Below are 21,184 nucleotides of genomic sequence, written 5' to 3'. Positions count from 1 at the left end.
ATCCAAATGTGATAAAGGGCAAAGGCTCAGAGCTTAAATTGTGAACACCCTATTTGTAGAAGGCTACAAAGGACAGTGTGAGCCCAAATCCATTGGCAAAGTACCTAGTTGGATTAAGCCTCTGGTAGATCCCCTCTGGTCACAATCGAGGGATTCAAACAGCTTTGCTATCAGACAGAGACCATCGTAAACTAGATTTGGGGGGAAAAGGACTATGGTATAATACCTAGTCAGTTGACCTTCCTCTTGAGCCAACCTAAATCTGCTTAATTTAAATATTTCTTGTTTGCTCCACAACAGAAACTTTCCCTCTGGCTTATTTTAATATTTTCTTGCTGTTATGTTTTGTTTTTATTGTTTCTGTGGGGTTTTCCAGTGTATGAAGCACAGAAAGAATGAATACGTAGAGACAATAACTGATTCAATGGTTTATCAGGGGATGCCAGGGAGGAGGAGGGGGAATTGGGAAGTAAATAATAAAAGTGGGAAGAGGGTGTACTACAAATGATAATGACGTATATACAACATTTGAAAAGTGACTTAACTAAAGAAAAGTGACTTAACTAAAGAAAAGTGACTTAACTATGGAAGTGTATATGTGAATTTTATATCAAAACTTTTTTAATGTTACAATGTCAGAAACTCACAGGGGCAGTTCTTCTACCCTGTCCTATAACATCACTATTAATTGGCATCAATTTAGTGGGCAGTGAGTTTTTTTTTTAAGATAAACTAGTGAAAACTAGTGTGTATTTGCAGAATTGTTTATATTCAGTCCATTTTCAGAATTAAAACCCCAAGGTCAGACAGAAATCTGTGTTTGGACATCAACTGTTATTACAGAAATGCTGGTCTCGCCCCCATTTCCATGACAACACCAATATAGTAACACAGACACACACACACACACACACACACACACGGTTGCTATTTGCAAGGTCAATACTTCAAATCTGCCCTCCCCAAAATTTACCGCCTTGAAAACCCTACAAAGGATCACTCACTGAGTCAGAATTGACTGGACAGCACTGGTGGCTACGTGGAGGTATATTGTTGTTGTTGTTGTTACCAGGTTCCTTAGTCTGTCCCATCCCATACTGACCTTGTACATACAGAACACAATATGATATGAGTCTGCACCATCCACACAACTGTTGTTTGAGCCCATTATTGCATTTACTGCCAGTCAATCTTGTCAAAGGTCTTTGCTTCTTTTTTGCTGCCCTTCCTAGTTTACCAAGCATGACTAATCTCTAAAATCTATAGAAGACTGCAACACATCAACAACAAAAAGACAAATAATCTAATTCTAAAATAGGCAGAGGACATGAAGAGACAGTTCACCAAAGATATCCAGACAGCCCAAAACAATGACGACATATTACTGCACCCCAAACCAGAAAATAACAGATACTGGAGAGGGTGCAGAGAGATGGAAACCCTCAAATTGCTGGTGGGACTGTGAAATAGGATAACCATTATTGAAAGAGGTATGGAACTTCCACATGGCCATGGAAATATCATGACCCAACAATCCCTCTACTTGGCATGTAACATTAAGAATTTTAGATCATAGCTACTATGTTATTATTAGGTTCTGTCAAGTTGGTTCCAACTCAGAGTGACTTTATAGTGCACAAAATCAAATACAACCTGGTCCTGCACCATCCTCATAATTGTTGTTATATTTGAGCTGATTGCTGCGGCCACTGTGTAAATAAATCTCATTGTGGGTCTTCCTTTTTTAAAAAAGAATCATTTTATTGGAGGCTCATACAACCCTTATCACAATCCATCCATACATCCATCCATTTTGTCAGGCACATTTGTTGCCATCATCATTCTCAAAACATTTTCTACTTGAGCCCTTGGTATCAGCTTATTTCCCCCCCCCCTCACCCATGAACCCTTGATAACTTATAAATTATTATTTTATCATGTCTTAGACTGTCGTATGTCTCCCTTCACCCACCTTTCTGTTGTCCATCCCCCAGGGAGGGGGTTGTATATAGATCATTGTGATCTGCTCCCTCTTTCTACCCCACCTTCCTCTCCTGGTATCATTACTCTCATTATTGGTCCTGAGGGGTTTATCTGTCCTGAATTCTTTGGTTTCCAGCTCTTATCTGTACCAGTGTACATGCTCTGGCCTAGTCATATTTATAAGGTAAAATTGGGATCATGTTAGTGGGGTGAGGAAAGATTACTAGAGGAAGGCTGTATGTTTCATCGGTGCTATACTGTACCCTGACTTGCTCATCTCCTCCCCACAACCCTTCTGTAAGGGGATGTCCAGTTGCCTACAAATGGGCTTTGGGTCTTTGTTCTTTGAAGCCTGATATCTGATCCTATCGACATCTCACGTTCACACAGGCTGGTGTGCTTCTTCTATGTGGGCTTTGTTGCTTCTCAGCTAGATGGCCGCTTGTTTTTCTTCAAGCCATTAAGACCACAGAGGCTGTATCTTTTGATAGCCAGGCACCATCAATTTTCTTCACATTTGCTTATGCACCCGTTATGTCTTAAACAATCGTGTCGGGAAGGTGAGCATCATGGGATCCCAAGTTAACAGAACAAAGTATTCTTGCTTTGTGGGAGTACCTGAGTATAAAGAAGACCAATGTCTATCTGATACCTTAATACTAAACTTATAAATATATGCACATAGATCTTTTTCCCATCCTCATATATATACATTTACATATGCACATGCCTGTATTTAGACCTCTATAAATTCCCTTTGCCTCCTAGCTCTTTCTTCTATTTCCTTTTACTCTCCTCTTCTCCCACTATCATGCTCAGCCTTCACTGGGGTTGCAGTAATTCCTCTCGATTACATTGCCTTTGATCAAGCCCTACCAGGCATCTGACACCCTCCTCGTCATCAATTTTTGGATCACTTGTTGTTCCCTTGTCCCTGGGTTTGTTAACACCCACTTCCTTTGCCCTGCCTCCCCTCTCCATGTCCCCTGAACTGTCAGTCCCATTGTTTTCTCCTCCAGCTTGTTTATCCCGCCTATCTTATCTAGATAGACATGCAGAAAAAACAAAGGGACGAAAGAAAACAAAACAATGACAACCACACACACACACAAAAAGGGGGGGGAGCCTGTACATAGTTCAAGGTCTGTTTGTTGACCTTTAGGAGTGTTTTCCAGTCGAGTCTGATGGGGTGCACTCCCTGGCCCCAAAGTCTATTTTTGGTACTCCCTCGGGGCTTGCTCTGCTCCCCTTACTGTTCTGTTCCACGCCCTTAGTGTTCTGCCTCGGTGTGGTAGGATCAAATCAGGCACAATTCCCACACTGTCTCCAGTGTTGCCCCCTATAGGGCTATGGGTAAATTTGGAATGTCTTGTCTCATAGTGGGGCCAGCCATATGGTCCTCTCTGTGCACTGGCTGCTCTGAGCGGGGATATCATCCTCAAGGCTTGATGGGCCATTATGTGTTTCACTCTCTTCCTCACCCTTCATTTGCCCCTGCTTCCAACTGGGTATGGTAGGTCGGTTCCTTTCCCTCACTAGAAGGTCTAATGCTGTTCTCTGCAACACAGGATTTTGGTTTTCTTCACATTGAGTTGTAATCTGTATGGAAGGTTGCATCCTTGATCTTCATCAGCAAATACTTCAGGTCCTCTTTCCTTTCAGCAAGAAAGGTTGTGTCACTTGCATATCATAAATTAATACACTTTCTTCCACTGGTGATGCTGGTTCTTCCTCATACAGACTCTTCTCAGATTATTTACTCGGCACACGGACTGAGTAAGTATGGAGAAAGTCACTAACTCTGACCCACAACTTTCCTGATTTTAAACTATGCAGGATACCCTTGTTTTGTTCAAATGACTGTCTCTTGGTTCATAGACAGGTTATATATGAGCACATTGAAGTGTTTTGGAACTGTAGCACAGACAGATGCACACCCATGTTCACTGCAGTACTATTCACAAAAGCAAGATGGAAACCACCTAAACTCCCACCAGTGGAAGAATGGATAAATAAACTGTAGTACATACATACAATGGAACACTACATCCATATTGCTTAATACTAATGATGAAACTGTGACACCTCCTGACATGGATGGCTTTATCTGAATGAAATCAATCACAGAAGTACAAACATTATAAGATCAATGTTACTTTAAAAAACAAGATAAAGTTTTTCATATCAAAAGAAAGAGAATTTTATGATCACCAGGGGTGGGAAGGAAATGAATGGAAGAGGAAGTAAAAGGCTAGTGTGTATATAGGTGTTAACTAGGATGTTAACTTGGAACGAGAGGGCAATGGAAGGGGAAAAAAGTAAGGTGATGGTGAGGAAACAGGGCAAGTCACCATGAAGTTTGATAAGTTGTTTTAAGTTGTTGAATGCTAAAAATTACGGCCTCACATGTAATTTACTGAAAAACTCCCTGCCGTCGAGCTTATGATGAGTCATAGCAACCCTAGAGAACAAGGCAGAAGTACCTCTGTGGGTTCCTGAGACTAGAACTCTTTATGAGAGTAGAAAGCCTTGTCTTTCCCCCGAGGAGCAGTTGGTGGTTTTGAACTACTGAATTTGCAGTTAGTAGCCCAATGCCTAACCAACTTCCATCTAAGTCACAAAGTTTTTTTAACAAAGAATTATGAGGATGGTGCCAGATAGGGTCACTAAACAATGGAACCACCTAAACAAACAAACAAATTTTAAAAATTTAAAGGAACTTTAAAGGACCACTTCAGTGGTCCAACCTAAAGACATTAGACGGAGGTTTCCCAAATTCTTCCTCCAAAAACACCTGAAAGAGGAACATGATTGAAAACTCTTAATTTTCTGAGGCGGTCATAACATATTACCACAAACTTCATAGCTTAAAATAGCAGATTTATTCTCAATTCTGAAGACTAGCAATCTGAGGGGTGCCGGGATATGTTCCCTCCTGGGACTTTAGAAAATAACCAATTTGGTTTCTCTTGCAGCTTCTGGTGGCCCCAGGTGTCCACTGGCTTCCTTGGATCATAGTTCCATCTTTACAGCACCTTCTCTTTATGTCTGTTCTCCTCTGGATGGCCTCATATGAGATACAAGCCCCTGGATTTGAAACCTGCTTCAGGAGGCCAAAGCCCCACTGGCATGACGCAATGGCCTGCAATCATCATCTGCTATTACTTTCCCCCCACCCTGCACCTTGTGGACTTTTCAGTTCTGGCATCTGCAGGGGCTTCTGGCGAAAGGAATGTGGACAGCACCAGCTTTACCAGTAGCAGCAAGTCAGTCAGCAGAGACCCACTTCACTCCGCACAATTACAGGGCCTCACAAAATTACATGTCTCAATTGATACACAGGAATATGCCAACATCTGGGCACAAGTTTTCTTTTTTTCATTCCTAACCCAAGTTGGCAGCAAGGTCTTTAAAAGTAGGCCACTAGGACAATTATGAAATATTCTCTTAAAGCCTCTATCTTGACCTTCTCTGTAAAAGAAAGGTTGATGGGCATCAAGAAAATTCACCTTGTCGCACCTTTCTACATGGATACTTGGTGGTAGTCTGGGTTGACTAGAGAAACAAATTTGTAGACACTCATGTGTATTTAAGAAAGAGCTTTATGTGGGTGCTAATGTGGTGAAGAAAGCTGATGGTGCCCGGCTGTCAAAAGCTATAGCATCTAGAGTCTTAAAGACTTGAAGGTGAACAAGCGGCCATCTAGCTCAGAAGCAACAAGCCCACATTGAAGAAGCACACCAGCCTGTGTGATCACAAGGTGTCAAAGGGATCAGGTATCAGGCATCAAAGAACAAAAAAATCAAATCATTGTGAATGAGGAGGGAGTACAGAGTGGGGACCCAAGACCCATCTGTAGGCAATAGGACATTCCCTTACAGAAGGGTCACGGGGAGGAGATGAGCCAGTCAGGGTGCAGGGTAGCAATAATGAAACATACAATTTTCCTCTAGTTCCTAAATGCTTCTCCCCCCATCCCCCACCAACCCTATCATGATCCCAGTTCTACCTTACAAATCTGGCTAAGCCAGAGAATGTACACTGGTACAGATAGAAACTGGAAACACAGGGAATCCAGGATCCCTTCAAGACCAGTGCTGAGAGTGATGATACTAGGAGGGTAGAGGGAAGGTAGGTAGGAAAAGGGGAACCGATTACAAGGATCTACATAAAACCTCCTCCCTAGGGGACGGACAACAGAAAAGTAGATGAGGGGAGATGTCGGACATTATATTTATGATTATGGAGGAAATAGATCTATAGGCATATATTTATAGGTTTAGTAGTAGGGCAGCAGGTGGACATTGGGCCTCCTCAAGCGCATTCCCTTAATACAAGAGCACTTTGCTCAGCTAAACGGTCATTCCATAATACCCACCTTCCCAACATGATCAGTGAAGACAAACATGTGCATAAGCAAACGTGGTGCAGAAAGCTGATGGTGCCAGGGTATCAAAAGATATACCGTCTGGGGTCTTAAAGGCTTGAAGGTAAATAAGTGGCCATCTAGCTGAGAAGCAACAAAGCCCACAGGGAAGAAGCACACAAGGCTGTGTGATCACGAGGTGTTGAAGGGATCAGGTAGAAGACACCAAATAACAAAAACCATTATTGTGTGCTCACCTTCCCCATATAAACGCTATAGATGAATAGTGCATTTAAGTAAGTGTGGTGAAGAAGGCAGATGGTGCCCGGCTATGGAGAGATATAGCGTCTGGGGTCTTAAGACTTGAAGGTATACAAGCAGCCATCTAGCCCAGAAGCAACAAAGCCCACATGAAAGAAGCACACCAGTCTGTGTGATCACGAAGGGTCGAGGGGACCAGGTATCAAGCACCAAAGGGGGAAAAAAAAATCATATCATCATCAATGAGGGGAGCACGCTATGGGGACCCAATGCCCATTTGTACACAACTGGACATCCCTTGCAAAGGGGTAGTGGGGAGGAGATGAGTCACTCAGGGTGCAGTATAGCACTAATGAAATTCACAATCTTCCTATAGTTCTTAAACACTTCCTCTCCGCCCCACCCCCGCTATCATGATCCCAATTCTACCTTGTAAATCTGGTTAGACCGGAGGATATACAGTGGTGTAGATGGGAACTGGAAACACAGGGAATCCAGGACACATGGACCCCTCAGGACCAGTGGTGAGAGTGGCGATACTGGGAGGGAAGAGGGAAAAGAGGGTAGAAAGGGGGAACCAACTACAAGGATCTACGTATAACCTCCTACCTGGGGGATGGGCAACAGGAAAGTGGGTGAAGGGAGACGCCGGACAGTGTAAGATATGATGAAATAATAATTTATAAATTATCAAGGGTTTGGGGGGTGGAGGGGATGAAGAGCTGATTCCAAGAGCCCAAGCGCAAAGTGAGAGTTTTGAGAATGATGAGGGAAACAAATGCATAGGTGTGCTTTACACAACTGATGTATGTGTAGATTGTGATGAGTTGTATGAGCCCCAATAAAATGATTTTAAAATATATGACAAAATAATAATAATAATTTCTAAATTATCAAGTGTTCAAGAGGGAGGGGGACATGGGGAGGGAGGGGGAAAAAATGAGGAGCTGATACCAAGGGCTCAAACGGAAAGTGTTTTGAGAATGATGATGGCAGCAGGTGTGCAAATGTGCTTGACAATGGATATATTTATGGTTTGTGATAAGAATTGTATGAGCGCCCAATAAAATGATTAAAAAATAAAATTAAATTTAAAAATAAGAGCTTTATATATGAGAGCATATATTGAGAGCTTTATAGTGAGAAAATATCCCAGCCCAGTCCAGATCAAGTCCATATATGTAATATTAGCCCGTATCTCCAATATCAATCTATGAAGTCCTCTTTAGACCTCATGAAACACATGCAATGATGCTAAATGCAGGAAGATCACAAGTCAGTGAGTTGGAAGTCTTCTGGATCCAGTGATGTTGTAAGCACCTCTGTGCTGGCAGGGGTCTCCACATGGTTCCTTCAGCTCCAAGACTGACTGTCTCAGGGTAGCTTCAAGTGACTTCTCAGAAATGTCTCGCAGGGAGTGAGCTGAGAACAAGTGTCCTCCATCCTCCAAGGAGGAAATACAGGAGTTCCCAGAATCCTCAGGAGAAGGCCATGCCCACACAGAGGCCTCAGTGGCTATCAACCTGATTGATAAACTAGACTCCACCCCGTCACTCTTAATCCTCTCAAATTGACAAATGATTATATAACTACTACACTTGGCTAAGTACATACAACCCACTTTGTTTCTCTGCCACAGCCCATTATACCAGGAAAACTGATATTACCTTTATTTTCTTAGAACTTTGTCACAATAAAAATAGCACTCTTCATACCTACTACATACCACACCCTACACTAAGCAGTTCTATAGATGCTAGTGTCCTGCCTGAATCCTGTGATCTGAACCTAAGCTGACCTCCCTCAAAGCTTTGGATCTTTTCACTGTGCCTAGGCTGCCTCTCCAATAAGAAAAGCTCTGGGGGCTGGTCACACAAGTGCACATCTATCAATCTCAAGTTTCATGTTCCACCCACAAGGACAGTTAGCTTATAATACAGATACAAATTTAAAATGCCTCAGATGTTTCCTAATAGCCATAGTTTTATAAACAAAAATCTCTCTGAAGCAATGAGCTACTGAAAAGAGAAATAGCTTCCAACAGATCACAGGTAATTTCTTTGCCCCTTTCTTCAAGACAAACCTACTGACATAACCACAGTACAAAGCCTGAGGGACAGACATGGGTCTCAAAGGACAAACAAACAAGCCCCCCTCATAGGACTTTAGAGAGCAAACAGCCTCCTGCTTCTGCACCTGGTACAGAGAAACGGCCCCCAAATATCAATATTGCCACAGTGGAGGCAGCAAAAACGGTCTGACTGAAACCAGTCCCATGCCGGTCACTGTCCAATTTGCATGAGCGTCTTCATTTCACTTACAACCATACCCAAACCAAACGCACACTTATTGCTCTGGAATTGGTTGACTCATCACTGCCCACAGGTTCACAAGGCTGTAAACCTTTAGGGAACCAGTCTGCTATAGAACAACTAGTGGGTTCAAACTGCCTACCTCTGGGTTAGCAACCAAGCAAGCACTTAACTACTGCACCACCGTGACACCTCAGTCACAACAATCCTTACTAAATAAGAAGCAATATTATCAACAGACAAACAAGGAGGCTGAGGTACAGAGGCAGGAGTTAACTGGTGAACAATCACACAGGTGCTATGGAGTTGAGCAAGGATGATTCAATACCAGGTAGCTGATCCTCAGAGACCACCTGCTTCACCCTGCACCGTGCCGCACTACATATGTCTACCAGAAACATTTATCAAAGGACTTATACTTCAACTCAAACAGAAACCCAGTCAATTAGGTGACAGGAACTGCCAAGTCTTGTGACACTCAGCTTTGGCTTATAAAATGCTGTCCGTCTGGCTTGTCTTAGAAAATGGAAGGCCATGGGGAGAGGAAAGAAAAAGTGTTGTGGAAAGAAATTCCATGGAGAAAAAATACATTTATATCTGGCCTGGACAATACCTTGTAAGAACACATTCAATCTATCCCTCAAAGTACTCAGAGACTAGGGCAAACAATAAGCATAGGAACAGATTAGCCAGGTCAGCGTGAGGAGAACTAGAAGGCGATGGAAGGGTAAACAAGAGCTTCCAGCAGTGATCAGCCACACCCCACATCCTCCTGGAAGGGACCAGCAGAGGCTAACTTCCAGAGTTGTGGATCCCACTGGTAGTTACCCAGTGACATGTCAACCATGCTGGTAGTCATGAGCCAACAGGGCAAAAACAATTCTTATTTGCCCTTTATCAGGGAGTGTGGGCACAGCTCTGGATCTTAGTGTCTATTTCCTGTAGTCTTTCAGTGTAAAATTACTCTGTTAAATATCAAGCACACGTACAAGACAAGCAAAAACCAACTCTGTTGCCAGTAAGATTGCATGGGGAAGAAGGCAAGAAACATGTGTCAAGTCAATGCTGACTCACAGAATCCTGTAAGATAGAGTAAAGTTGCGCCTACACTGTAAGCTTTACAGGGCAGATAACCAGGTCTCTTCTTCTACTTTGCTTAGTAGTAGACAAGTGTTCAGCACTTATGCCAACACTAGTGTATTCTATATCAGGCACTAAAATCGTTCCTCTAAACTCGATTCTGTGTGACTGTTATTGCTGAATTATACTAATTTGAGTAATCATTTTTTTTTACATTAGCCTCTCCTTGACTTTTAATGAGTGAGATTATACAATACTTGTCCTTTGTGATAGAACAAAATAACTTTTTTAACATTCTAAATCAAAGCAACCTTGCTTTTATGATGTACCAATTTGAAACATCTAAGCATTGTCTGATTTTTCACAAGCAAACACTAAAGAGGTCACCAACAGATGCAGACTCTTTACATGTGCTGTATCTCTACCCCAATTGTATGTCCACTTAACTTTATTTTCTTTTTCATAATTATATTCAATGGAAAGGCTGGAAAAAATTGGCATTTAGCTTAAGAATTTGTGAGTTATCTGACAATCAATTCATCTCTGGAGTAGAAGAACCCATGGTTATTTCTGACTATCACGATTTACATAAATGTCCTTTGTGAGTATACTCTACATTGAAGAGGCCATCAGTAGTACACCTCTCCTTTTAACAAACAAGATAAGGTTGTGGTAGTTACATAATCTGCTGTCAACTTGAGACTATTAAGAGTGAAGGGGTGGAGTTTAGCCTGTCAGTCAGGTCACAGCTTGATAGCCTCATTTGGAGGTGCTAAGGAGATAAATAGCTCACTGGAGGCAGGATACACACTCACTTTCTGCAAGACGTTCCTACTGACAAGCCACATGGAGTTATGCTGATGGCAGCCAGAGCCTTGGAGTGGAAGGAGCCATGTGGAGACCCACACCAGTGCTAAGATGCTTCCACTGCCACTTGGATCCACAAGACTTTCCACCCACTGGCCTGTGATCTTCCTGCACTCAAGAGTCATTGCATGTTGCCTGAGTCTGAGGAGGCATTTACAGACAGGTCCTGGACCTATGGGCTAATATCGGACTTATGGACTTGGGATTTTCCTTATGTACAATTACTCTCTATATAAAGCTCTTTCCTATACACACACATGTGTCTATGAATTTGTTTCTCTAGTCGACCTGGACTAACACAAAAGTCTTTGTTTCAACCAACTCTAAATGGAGGGACATCTCATACAACACCACTTGCCCATATAAAAAACATCAGAATATTGCATTTCATTGATTTTATCTCGTCATGTGTTTCCCTCCTCAGTTTCTTCTACTTCTCCTAATGTATGTAGATGTTGATCATATGTATGTGTTCTTCCTCAAAGTTCTAGGTAATTTTGTATTTCACAGAATTCACTCATACAGGCTGAGTTTGATGAGACCCAGTAGCTCCTCCTATGTTGGTAGCTTGCTACTAGTCCATGACATTCACAGACTTGAAACTTGCCACACCCGATAATAAACTTTTTTGTTTTATCATTAAAATGAAATACTTAATATGCATTCCACTGCAGTATGTACTATCCTAACATGACCACATGGTTGTTTGTGGGCATTGCTGCCGCTCTGCCTGCCTGCAGACGGCGCTGTTCAAGTGGGTCTCGAGCTCTAGCTCTCATAGTATGCAGAACCTTTGGTGGATTCAGTTACGGATCCAGGAAGCTGCAGGCTTGTTTCCAGAACATGTTAAATCATCTTACATTTTAAGAAAGAAAAATAAAAATAATACATACTAGGTACCCTTCCTAATTCCTGGGCAGGCTTCTAAACAGTCTAGTGCTGTGCTCCTCAGTGGCATACAACTGATGAGCTATAAGCAATCTACATAAAACCAGCCTTGCTAAGAGTTGCAATCGACTCAATGGTAGTGAGTTTGGTTTGGGGAATAAGTTTGGTTTAGTCTTCATAAGGAGTCAAATTTACTGGAGAAGTAGGGCCATTACTTTATATATTTAAAAGGGAACATCTTCCATACAAAAGAGAAACAAAGATTAAAATAATAAATTACAAATTCAACACCTGTAGGGGTCCAAGGTTTGGAATTACTACCTGTCTGCGACCTATCTCACAGTACAAGCACTGTGATGCTATACAAGCATTTATACACAATCCTAAGAAGGCAGTGTTTATGTACAGTAAAGCATTAAAAGGATTGTAACGTACTGCATATAATTCTGAAAAAATTATGTAATCAATTCAACAGTAAAATGGTTAAACCCAGCACAGTAATGATGAACTATATGGCTGCCTCATTCTATTTAACCCACTCAGAGTCTCCAAGATCCAACCTTACTAAGGGAACGGGGGCAAATATGAAGTGTGGTACACTGGGACAGCGCCACACTCTAGCCATAATTCCAGTCTCACTCAACGGTGTCAAGGAAGCATAAACTCTCCTATGAAGTAACGATCTTGAGATTCTTTTAAAATCCTCTGAACTCAGACTTTCCCCAAATCACGGAGACTTCTTGCCACAATGAATGCACATGAGCAAGCTCTTATTCCCGTGCACCCACTCAGATCAGGGCTTGGTTTATACATGGAAGACCAAAACCTCTCCATACATAGTCTTCAAAGCCACTTGTACAAACAGCATTTAGATGATTTTAAAACATCAGTTAGCCACATAAAATTAAAGCACAGAGGAGGCTACAGATCTAAACACTACAATTGGACAATTTGACCTGATAGATATTTACAGAGCTCTCCACCCAAATAGAAAATTTCACATTCTTTTCAAGCCCACACGGAATATATTCAAAGATAGACCACATGCTGCAGCATAAGTTGAATCTACATAAATTTAAGCACATTGATATCATACAGACCTCTATCTCTGACCACTGTGCCATAAGGTTGGAAATCAACAAAAAGATGAAGAAAACAAGGGCAAACAATTAGAGGATGAGTAACTGTCTATTGCAAAAGGAGTTTGTACTGGCACAAATCAGAGATGAAATTTGTAGAAACAAACAAGAATGAGAACACAACGTACCAAAACTTATGGAACAAAGCAAAGGCACTCATCAGAGGAAGTTTCATAGCAACACATGCACACATGAAAAAAGAAGAGAGACTTATGATTGATATGCTGGCACAAAATGTACAGCAAGTAGAGCAGTCAAGAGGACAATCCTACTAATAGCAAAAGAAAAAAATAATAAAGAGCAGGGCTGAGACTCAGGAGTAGGAAAAATAAGAAAACTATGGAAAAATTAATGCTGCTAAAAGTTGGTTCTTTGAAAGGATAAAAAGAACCAACAGCCCTCTGGCAACCCTAACCAAAGAAAGGAAGGAACACATTTCAATAGCAAGGATGAGGGATCAAAGAGGGGACATTACAACAGACCCTAATGAAATCAAAAGGATAATTACATAGTACGATGAATGACAACTCCAAGGAATTAAAAAACCTAGAAGACATGGACAAATTCTTGGAAAAGCAATCCCTCCCTAGACTATTCCCAATGGACATCAAGAATCTCAACAGACCCATAACAATAGAAGAAACAGACAAGGTGATTAAGGGATTACCAACAAAAAGGGCCCTGGACCAGACGACTTCACAGGACAATTCTACCAAGCATTCAAGGAAGAACTGACATCAATCCTACACAAACATAGAACAAGACAACAAACTCTCGAGCTCTTTCTATGAAGCTAGTATAACTCTGATACCGAAATGGGCAAGGATCCAGCAAGAATTGAGAACTACAGACCAATATCTCTAATGAACATTGATGCAAAAATCCTTAACAAAATACTGGCCAATAAAATAGACAAGTATATAAAACGAGTAAATCCCCATCACCAAGTGGGATTCATACCAGGGATGCAGGAATAGTTCAACATAAGAAAGACCATTACTATCACTCTCCACACTGACATGAAAAACTATAAGAACCACATGATAATATCAATAGATGTGGAAAAAGCATTCAACAACATCCAACACCAATTCCTGTTTAAGGCCCTCAAGGAGATAGGAATGGAATGAAAATTCCACAATATAATACAAGCTATATGTGAAAAATTAACAGCCAACATAGTAGTCAATGGAGAAAAAACTAAAACAATCCCACTGAAAAGGGGGACCAGATAAGGATGTCCCTTGTCCCCACTATTTATTTAACATCGTACTGGAGATCTTAGCTAACAACATAAAGCACATAAAAGACAGCAAAGGTATTCGCCTGGGGAAGGAAGAGGTTAAACTATCGTTATTCACAGATGGAAAATCCGAAAAACTCCACAAGGGGAATACTGGAAGCAATAGAGGAATATGGCAGAGTGGCAGGATACAAGACCAAGAAACAGAAGTCTATAGGATTGCTATATATATCTGACAAGACCACAGAAGAAGGGATCCAAAAGGTGGTAGCCTTCACAATAGTCAAGCACAAATTGAAATATCTAGGGATACACCGGACCAAAAATCCAAAAGATTTGTATGAGGAAAACTGCAGAACACTATTACAAGCAACCAAGAGTTACATCAACAAACAGAAGAATATCCCATCCTCGTGGACTGGAAGACCCAATAAAGTAAAGATGTCAGGCCCAAGGCACTACATACATTTAATGTAATTCTAATACAACTACCAACATCTTTCCTTCAGAGAACTGGAAAAACTGGTTACCAACTTTATATGGAGAAGGAAGAAGCCCAGAATTAGCAGAGAACTTCTCAAGAGTGGGAAGGCTTGTTTTACCTGACTTTATCATATACAACACAGCCACAGTGGTCAAAACTGCATGGTATTGGTATAGATACTCAGACCAATGGAAAAGAACTGAAAACCCAGAAATAAAATCATCAGAATACAGACAACCGATCTTTGATAAGGGCCCAAAAAACATCAAATAGGAAGCAAATACCCTCTTCAAGAAGTAGTGTTGGAAAAAAGGGATATCTACCTTCAGAAAAATGAAACAAGACCCTTATTTCACCCCAAGCACAAGAATAAACTCAAGGTGGATCACAGACCTGGAGGTAAAACCCCACACCATGAGGGCCATCTAAGATGGAGTCTGGACTAAAATGAGAACGCTGACTCAGGGGATACTTATGCTATCAGAAAGAGGGAAGGACACAAATACAGAGGTGGCACAAATACACTGAAGATAAAACACTTGTTTACATAGAAAGAATTCACTAAGAGAGCAATATGAGAGCCCACAGACTGGGAAAACATCTTTAGCAATGACACATCAGAAAAAGGCCTTATTATTAAAATCTACAAAAACAATTAGGTTCCAAAAAGAAAAAAACTAATTGCTGAATGAGGAGGTGGGCAAAGGACCTGAACAAAAGTTTCACAAGGGCAAAAATTCAAATGGCCAATAAACATATGAGAAAATGTTCCCAATCGTTAGCCATAAAAGAAATGCAAATTAAAAGAACTATTAAATACCTACCATCTAACACCCTCAAAGATAGCCCAATTCCAAAAATGAGAAACCAACAAATGTTGAAGGGGCTGTGGTGAGACAGGAACTCTCATCCACTGCTGGTGGACCTGCAGGTATGTACAGCCATTATGGAAATCAATTTGGCAATATCTAAAACAGATGAAAATTGAAGTACCATATGCCCCAGCAATCCCCAGAAGAGGCAAAAATCAAACCACAGCCAGACAGCTGTGCTCCAATGTTCATCGCAGCACAGTTCACAACTACAAGGAATTGGAAACTACCCAAATTTCCATCAACAGACAAATGGATTAAAAAACTGTAGTACATGACACGATTGCTGAAGACAAAGCAGGTGCATAAGCAAATGCGGTAAAGAAAGCTGATGGTGCCCAGCTATCAAAAGATATAGCATCTGGGATATTAAAGGCTTGAAGGTAAACAAGAGGCCAACTAGTTCAGAAGCAACAAAGCCCACAAGGAAAAAGCGCACCAGCCTGTGTGACCACAAGGTGTCGAAGGCATCAGGTATCAGGCATCAAATAACAAAAAATCCTATCATTGTGAATAAGGGGGAGTGTGGAGTGGGGACCCAAAGCCCACCTGCAGGCAACTGGATATCCCCTTACAGAAGGGTCGCGGGAGGAGACAAGCCAGTCAGGTGCAGTACAGCAACGATGAAACATACAACTTCCCTCTGGTTTTTTAACGCTAACCCTTCCCCCCCACCCCACTATCAAAGCCCTAATTCTACCTTACAAATCTGGCTAGACCAGAGCATGTACACGAGAACAGATAAGAGCTAGAAACACAGGGACTCCAGGACAGAAGAACCCCTAAGGACCAATATTGAGAGTAGCCATACCAGAGGGGACGGGGAAGATGGGGGAAGAAAGGGAGAACTGATCACAATGATGTACCTATAACCCCCTTCCAGAGAGACGACAACAGAAAAGTGGGTGAAGGGAGACATCGGTCAGAGTAAGACATGAAAACAATAATAATTTATAAATTTTCAAGGGTTTATGAGGACGGATGGTAAGGGAAGGAGAGAAAAAAATAAAGAGCTGATACCAAGGCCTCAAGTAGAAAGAAACTATTTTGAAAATGATGATGGCAACAAATCCACAAATGTGCTTGACACAATGGATGGATGGATGGATGGATGGATGGATGGATGGATGGATGGTGATAAAAGTTGTACGAGCCCCCAATAAAATGATTTTAAAAAAATAATAAAAGCACAGATAACCATCTCGCATGTCTAGTGTGAAAGGGTGAGTTAGGTGGAACCTATACACCAATATACAAAACAAGGGGATGCCTATAGGTACTTTAAATGTAAATTATCAACTTTTTTCTGATAGAGACACACAACACTTTTGGCAACATTCTCTTTGATAACCCATATACTTAAAACATTATTTCCCAAAGGCCAATTTCTAAAAAGAGTGGAGAAATTTCATTATGTTTTAATTCCATATTTACAAGGAGTTTAAAAAAATAACCTTGTATTTTCTCAAAATGAGTCATAAAAATGGAGAAATAATTTATCTGAAAATACATTGTGCCTTCCAGTAACCCCCAAATGACATCCCAAGATGCTGGTTTCTCTGCACGGAAAGAAGCCTTGGGGATCAGGACCCTCTAATAACTTACTTGTTATAGAAAGGTTCAATGAGTTTGGATTTGGCAGACACGTGAATTTCTGGAGGACTGAGAAAAGAACCTAATAAAGAAAAAGGCAGAAGATTATGCACATTCATGCAAACAACACCAGAAAGTTCAAGCAGAAACACTTACTGTCAAACAAGCATACACAAAACCCCCTAAACTCACTGCCATCAGATCCATTCTGCCTTAGAGCAGCCCTACAGGGAAGGGCTCCCAGGACTGAAAATCTCTACAGGAGAAGAAAGCAGCACCTTCTCCTCGGAGCAGCTGGTAGATTCGCACTGCTGCCCTTCTGGTTAGCAGTCCGACATGAATCCAGGACACCGCCAGAGCTCCTCATTTAAATCTAGTTAGTGGTGCAGTAATTTGGAAATGGAGCGTGGCAATGGTGGTAAAGACAGGATGAATATTACCAAGGTCACAGAATTAAATAATTCAAAATTGTTTACTTGAAAAGCACCCGTGAGAGCCAGAAATCAGTGGGTGGATGTGCCCTGTTCTTCTAGGTCTTAACAAGTCTGCCACCTTTGACAAACAAGGTAAAGTCTTAGCACTCTTCTAGCCTCTGCAATTAGAGGAAACAGGAGTTCTCCCTCTCAGAAAAGTGTCTGCATTACATGGGTGCTGAATCTCACAGGTTTTGTTGTACATATTTTTAATACCATTCTTTAAAATGAAAAATTATGGTATATATGTTTAAATAAGCAGAATGGTTCAGCAAGTACACCTGTAGGGACCAAGTACCATATAACAAGGGTATGTCAACGAATCCCCAGTCTTCTCAATGTGGTCTCAAACTTCCCACTTCTATAGGTAAGACCCCCTCCAAACTGTAGTGTACTTGGTGTACACAGGTGCAATGAGTACCTAGATAGTTTGCCATGGAGATGAAACACAGTCCTGTGATGTAAGCATCGTAGCCTGCTTCATGAAGCTGTGCAGAAGCTGTGTCATAACTTGGAAAACCTTCTGCACTTTCTAAAGGGAAAAAAAGAAAAGAACATATTCCCAGGATATCACAAAGCACAGAAATTGGGCATATGCTTTGCCCTGTAAAAGACAATTCCCATTAGTATGTACTATATGAATATCCTGAATAAGCAGGTGGGTGGGTGGGGAAAACACATTTCTTAGCTTTCTTTTTCTCCATTCAAGATCATAGATTATGAAACTATTAAAATAAAGCAAACAAGTAAGCCAAACCTATTGCCACTGAGTTAGTTCCAACTCATATGACAATGTAGAACTGCTCCATATGGTTTCTAAGTCTATAATCTTTATTGAAACAGACTGCCAGATCTTTCTGCCAGATAATAGCTGGTTGGTTTGAACCACTGACGTTCAGGTTAGCAGGTGAGTGTGTAGCCACTGTGCTACTTTAACTTCTTTATGAGAGATAACATCCTTGAAAATGAGGCCTTGGTCTAGATTCAAGAAATGCTCCGTTAGGTTACTGTAGATGCAGTAGTGGGCCTCCCCACCTCTCATTTCAGACAGTATGGCAATGAAAGAGGTCTTCTCTGCGATAACAGTCACAGCAGGAGTCCGTAAGTACTTCAGAATCATGATGAAGCTGCAATGCCCTAGTCTTACTAGCTGTGGGGGCTAGAGTCAGTCACTTTACCTCTCAGCAGATGGACTTTGGATCTCTACTCAAGGCTTCCCTTAACACAAGAACACTTTGTTCTGATAACCTGGCACTCTTTGATACTCACCTTTCTGATCACTGAAGACAAAATGGGTACATTAGCAAATGTGGTGAACAGAGCGGATGGTGCCTGACTATCAAAGTGAAACAAGCGACCATCTAGCAGGGAAGCAAATAAGCCCACAAGAAAGAAGCACACTGTGTGATCATAAAGTATCAACAGGATCAGGCATTAGAAGATCCAAAACAAGCAACTACTGGTATATCGATGTGAAAGAGGGGGATTATAAGGAAGGGATGATTCATCCAAGATGTAGTACAGTACCGATGAATTACACATCATTCCTCTAGTTCCTGAATATTTCCTCCCCCACCCACTACCATGACCCATTTCAACCTTACAAATCTGGCTAGACCGGAGAACACACAATGGTATAGATAAGAGCTTTCAATATGTGGAATTCAGAAAAGATAAACCCCTCAGGAAAAGTAGTGGGAGTAGTGATATAATGAGGGTAGGGGAATGGTCTAGGAGGGTGAAGGGTGAGAAAGGGGAAACCAATGACAAGATTGGATATATAGCTCCCCCCTGAAAAAAAAGGGGGACAAATAACCAAAATGTGGGTAAAGGGAGACAACAAACAGTATAAGATGCAAAATATTAACAACAACTATATATATATATATATATTGATCAAGGATTCACAAGGGTGGCGGGGGAGGAAGAGGAGCTGATACCAAGAGCTCAAGTAGAAAGAAAATGTTTTGGAAATGATAATGGCACACATATACAAACATGCTTGATACAATTGATGTATGGAATGTTGCAAGAACCCCCAATAAAATTACTTTAAAAAATAAATAAAATTTTAAAACTCACTGCCATCTAGTCCATTCCAACTCCATGGCAGAGTAGAACTGCCACTTAGGGTTTCAAAGGCTGTCATTCTTTCAGCAGAACATGGAAAGCCTCATCTTCCTCCCCTAGAAGCTAGTGGGTCAGCACTCATGACATTGTCGTTAGCAGTCTAACATGTAACCCACTACCAGAATTCTTCACTTCCCTCCCTGTCTGCTTTTGCAGCTGTAAGACGGAGACGACACTCAAGCCTCCATCACAAGGTTCTTGTGAGCATCAAATGAGACAACTACAGCTGTGACAGTGAATGGCACAATGGAGATGCTCAGGAACCACCATCTATCAACACCCCCTAAGCAAAGTTCTTACAATGCACAATATTCATATTTAATATTGTCCTTGAATAATTTACACTCTTAGGAGAACTATAGATGATAGCATCAACCAAGCCCAAAGAGATCAGAGCTTGCGATGCTGTTGCGTTTGGCACTGGAAGCAGACCATAAATGAGATAATGGTGTCATGCTCTCATCTTTTGTCCCACAGATATACAAGTGTTGAGAGGATAAACTCTGAAGAAAGTGGCCATTATTAGCCTGAATTATCTACCAAATAGCAGAATTTTATACAGAAATGAGAATTCATAAATCATTATTTTCTAAAATCACTCTAGAACTTACTGTCAAGGTCCCAATAAAATCAAAACTATGAATGGAAATTAACAGTGAAAAAATGAAGCTCTTTCTCGTTTTTTTTTTTAAACACCACACGAAATGAAGCTCTTTCAACAAAAACTCTTTAACCTAAGTCTTAAATATAATAAGACTTTAAACAAAAAGTCTTTTAACAGGTAGTCAACGAAGTTACAACCTCTAACATATACCAGCTAAAATATTATTATTTCCCAAGTCAATTATCTTACTGTTATGTTTTTTGTTTTTAAGATGTAGGTTTTCTTTCTCTGTCTTCTATTCCTAATTCTTTTTTCCATGGAATAGGACCCAAAAAGGAAGTAAGTGATTCAAATCTTGGCTGCTTTAATATCTCCCACTGTCACTTTCTGAACCAACAGCCCTACTCTCAATGTCTTCAGCTGTTTTCGGGCTACAGCTAATAGACAGGCTATCACAGCATCAGGAGCACCATTTGACAAACATGGATCACAGAAGTCATATATGGAAGGCTCAGCTAATACCTGGGTAAGGCTGTAGCCAGCAGTTACCAAAGATATGCCAGCTCCATTTTTTTTGTCTTGCGTGTTTTATTTATTTATTTAATCATGTTATTGGGGGGCTCATACAACTCTTATCACAATTCATACATACATCAGTTGTATAAAGCACATTTGTGCATCGTTACTCATCATTCTCAAAACATTTGCTCTCCACGTAAGCCCTTGGCATCAGTTCATATTTTCCCCCTCCCTCCCCACTTCCCCCGCTCATGAACCCTTGATAATTTATAATTATTGTTTTGTCATACACTGTCCGACATCTCCCTTCACCCACTTTTCTGTTGTCCGTCCCCCAGGGGGGAGGTTATATGTAGATCCTTGTAATCGG

At 41.1% G+C, this 21,184-nt stretch overlaps 1 protein-coding gene across 1 annotated transcript in view; it reads right to left on the bottom strand.

The window, feature by feature from the left end:
• Positions 1 to 21,184, bottom strand: part of PARN (poly(A)-specific ribonuclease) — a 144,581-nt gene that overhangs the window by 62,023 nt on the left and 61,374 nt on the right. Inside the window, exons 17-18 of the mRNA XM_075564267.1 lie at positions 17,983 to 18,093; positions 17,101 to 17,170 (exon numbers count right to left, since the gene is read on the bottom strand). Of these exons, the coding sequence (XP_075420382.1) occupies positions 17,101 to 17,170; positions 17,983 to 18,093 (181 nt within the window). The remainder of the gene's footprint in view (positions 1 to 17,100; positions 17,171 to 17,982; positions 18,094 to 21,184) is intronic.

The sequence above is a fragment of the Tenrec ecaudatus genome, chromosome 12 (genome assembly GCF_050624435.1).
Source record: "Tenrec ecaudatus isolate mTenEca1 chromosome 12, mTenEca1.hap1, whole genome shotgun sequence".
Taxonomy (NCBI): Eukaryota; Metazoa; Chordata; class Mammalia; order Afrosoricida; family Tenrecidae; genus Tenrec; species Tenrec ecaudatus.
This window is presented reverse-complemented; position numbering and strand designations above follow the sequence as displayed.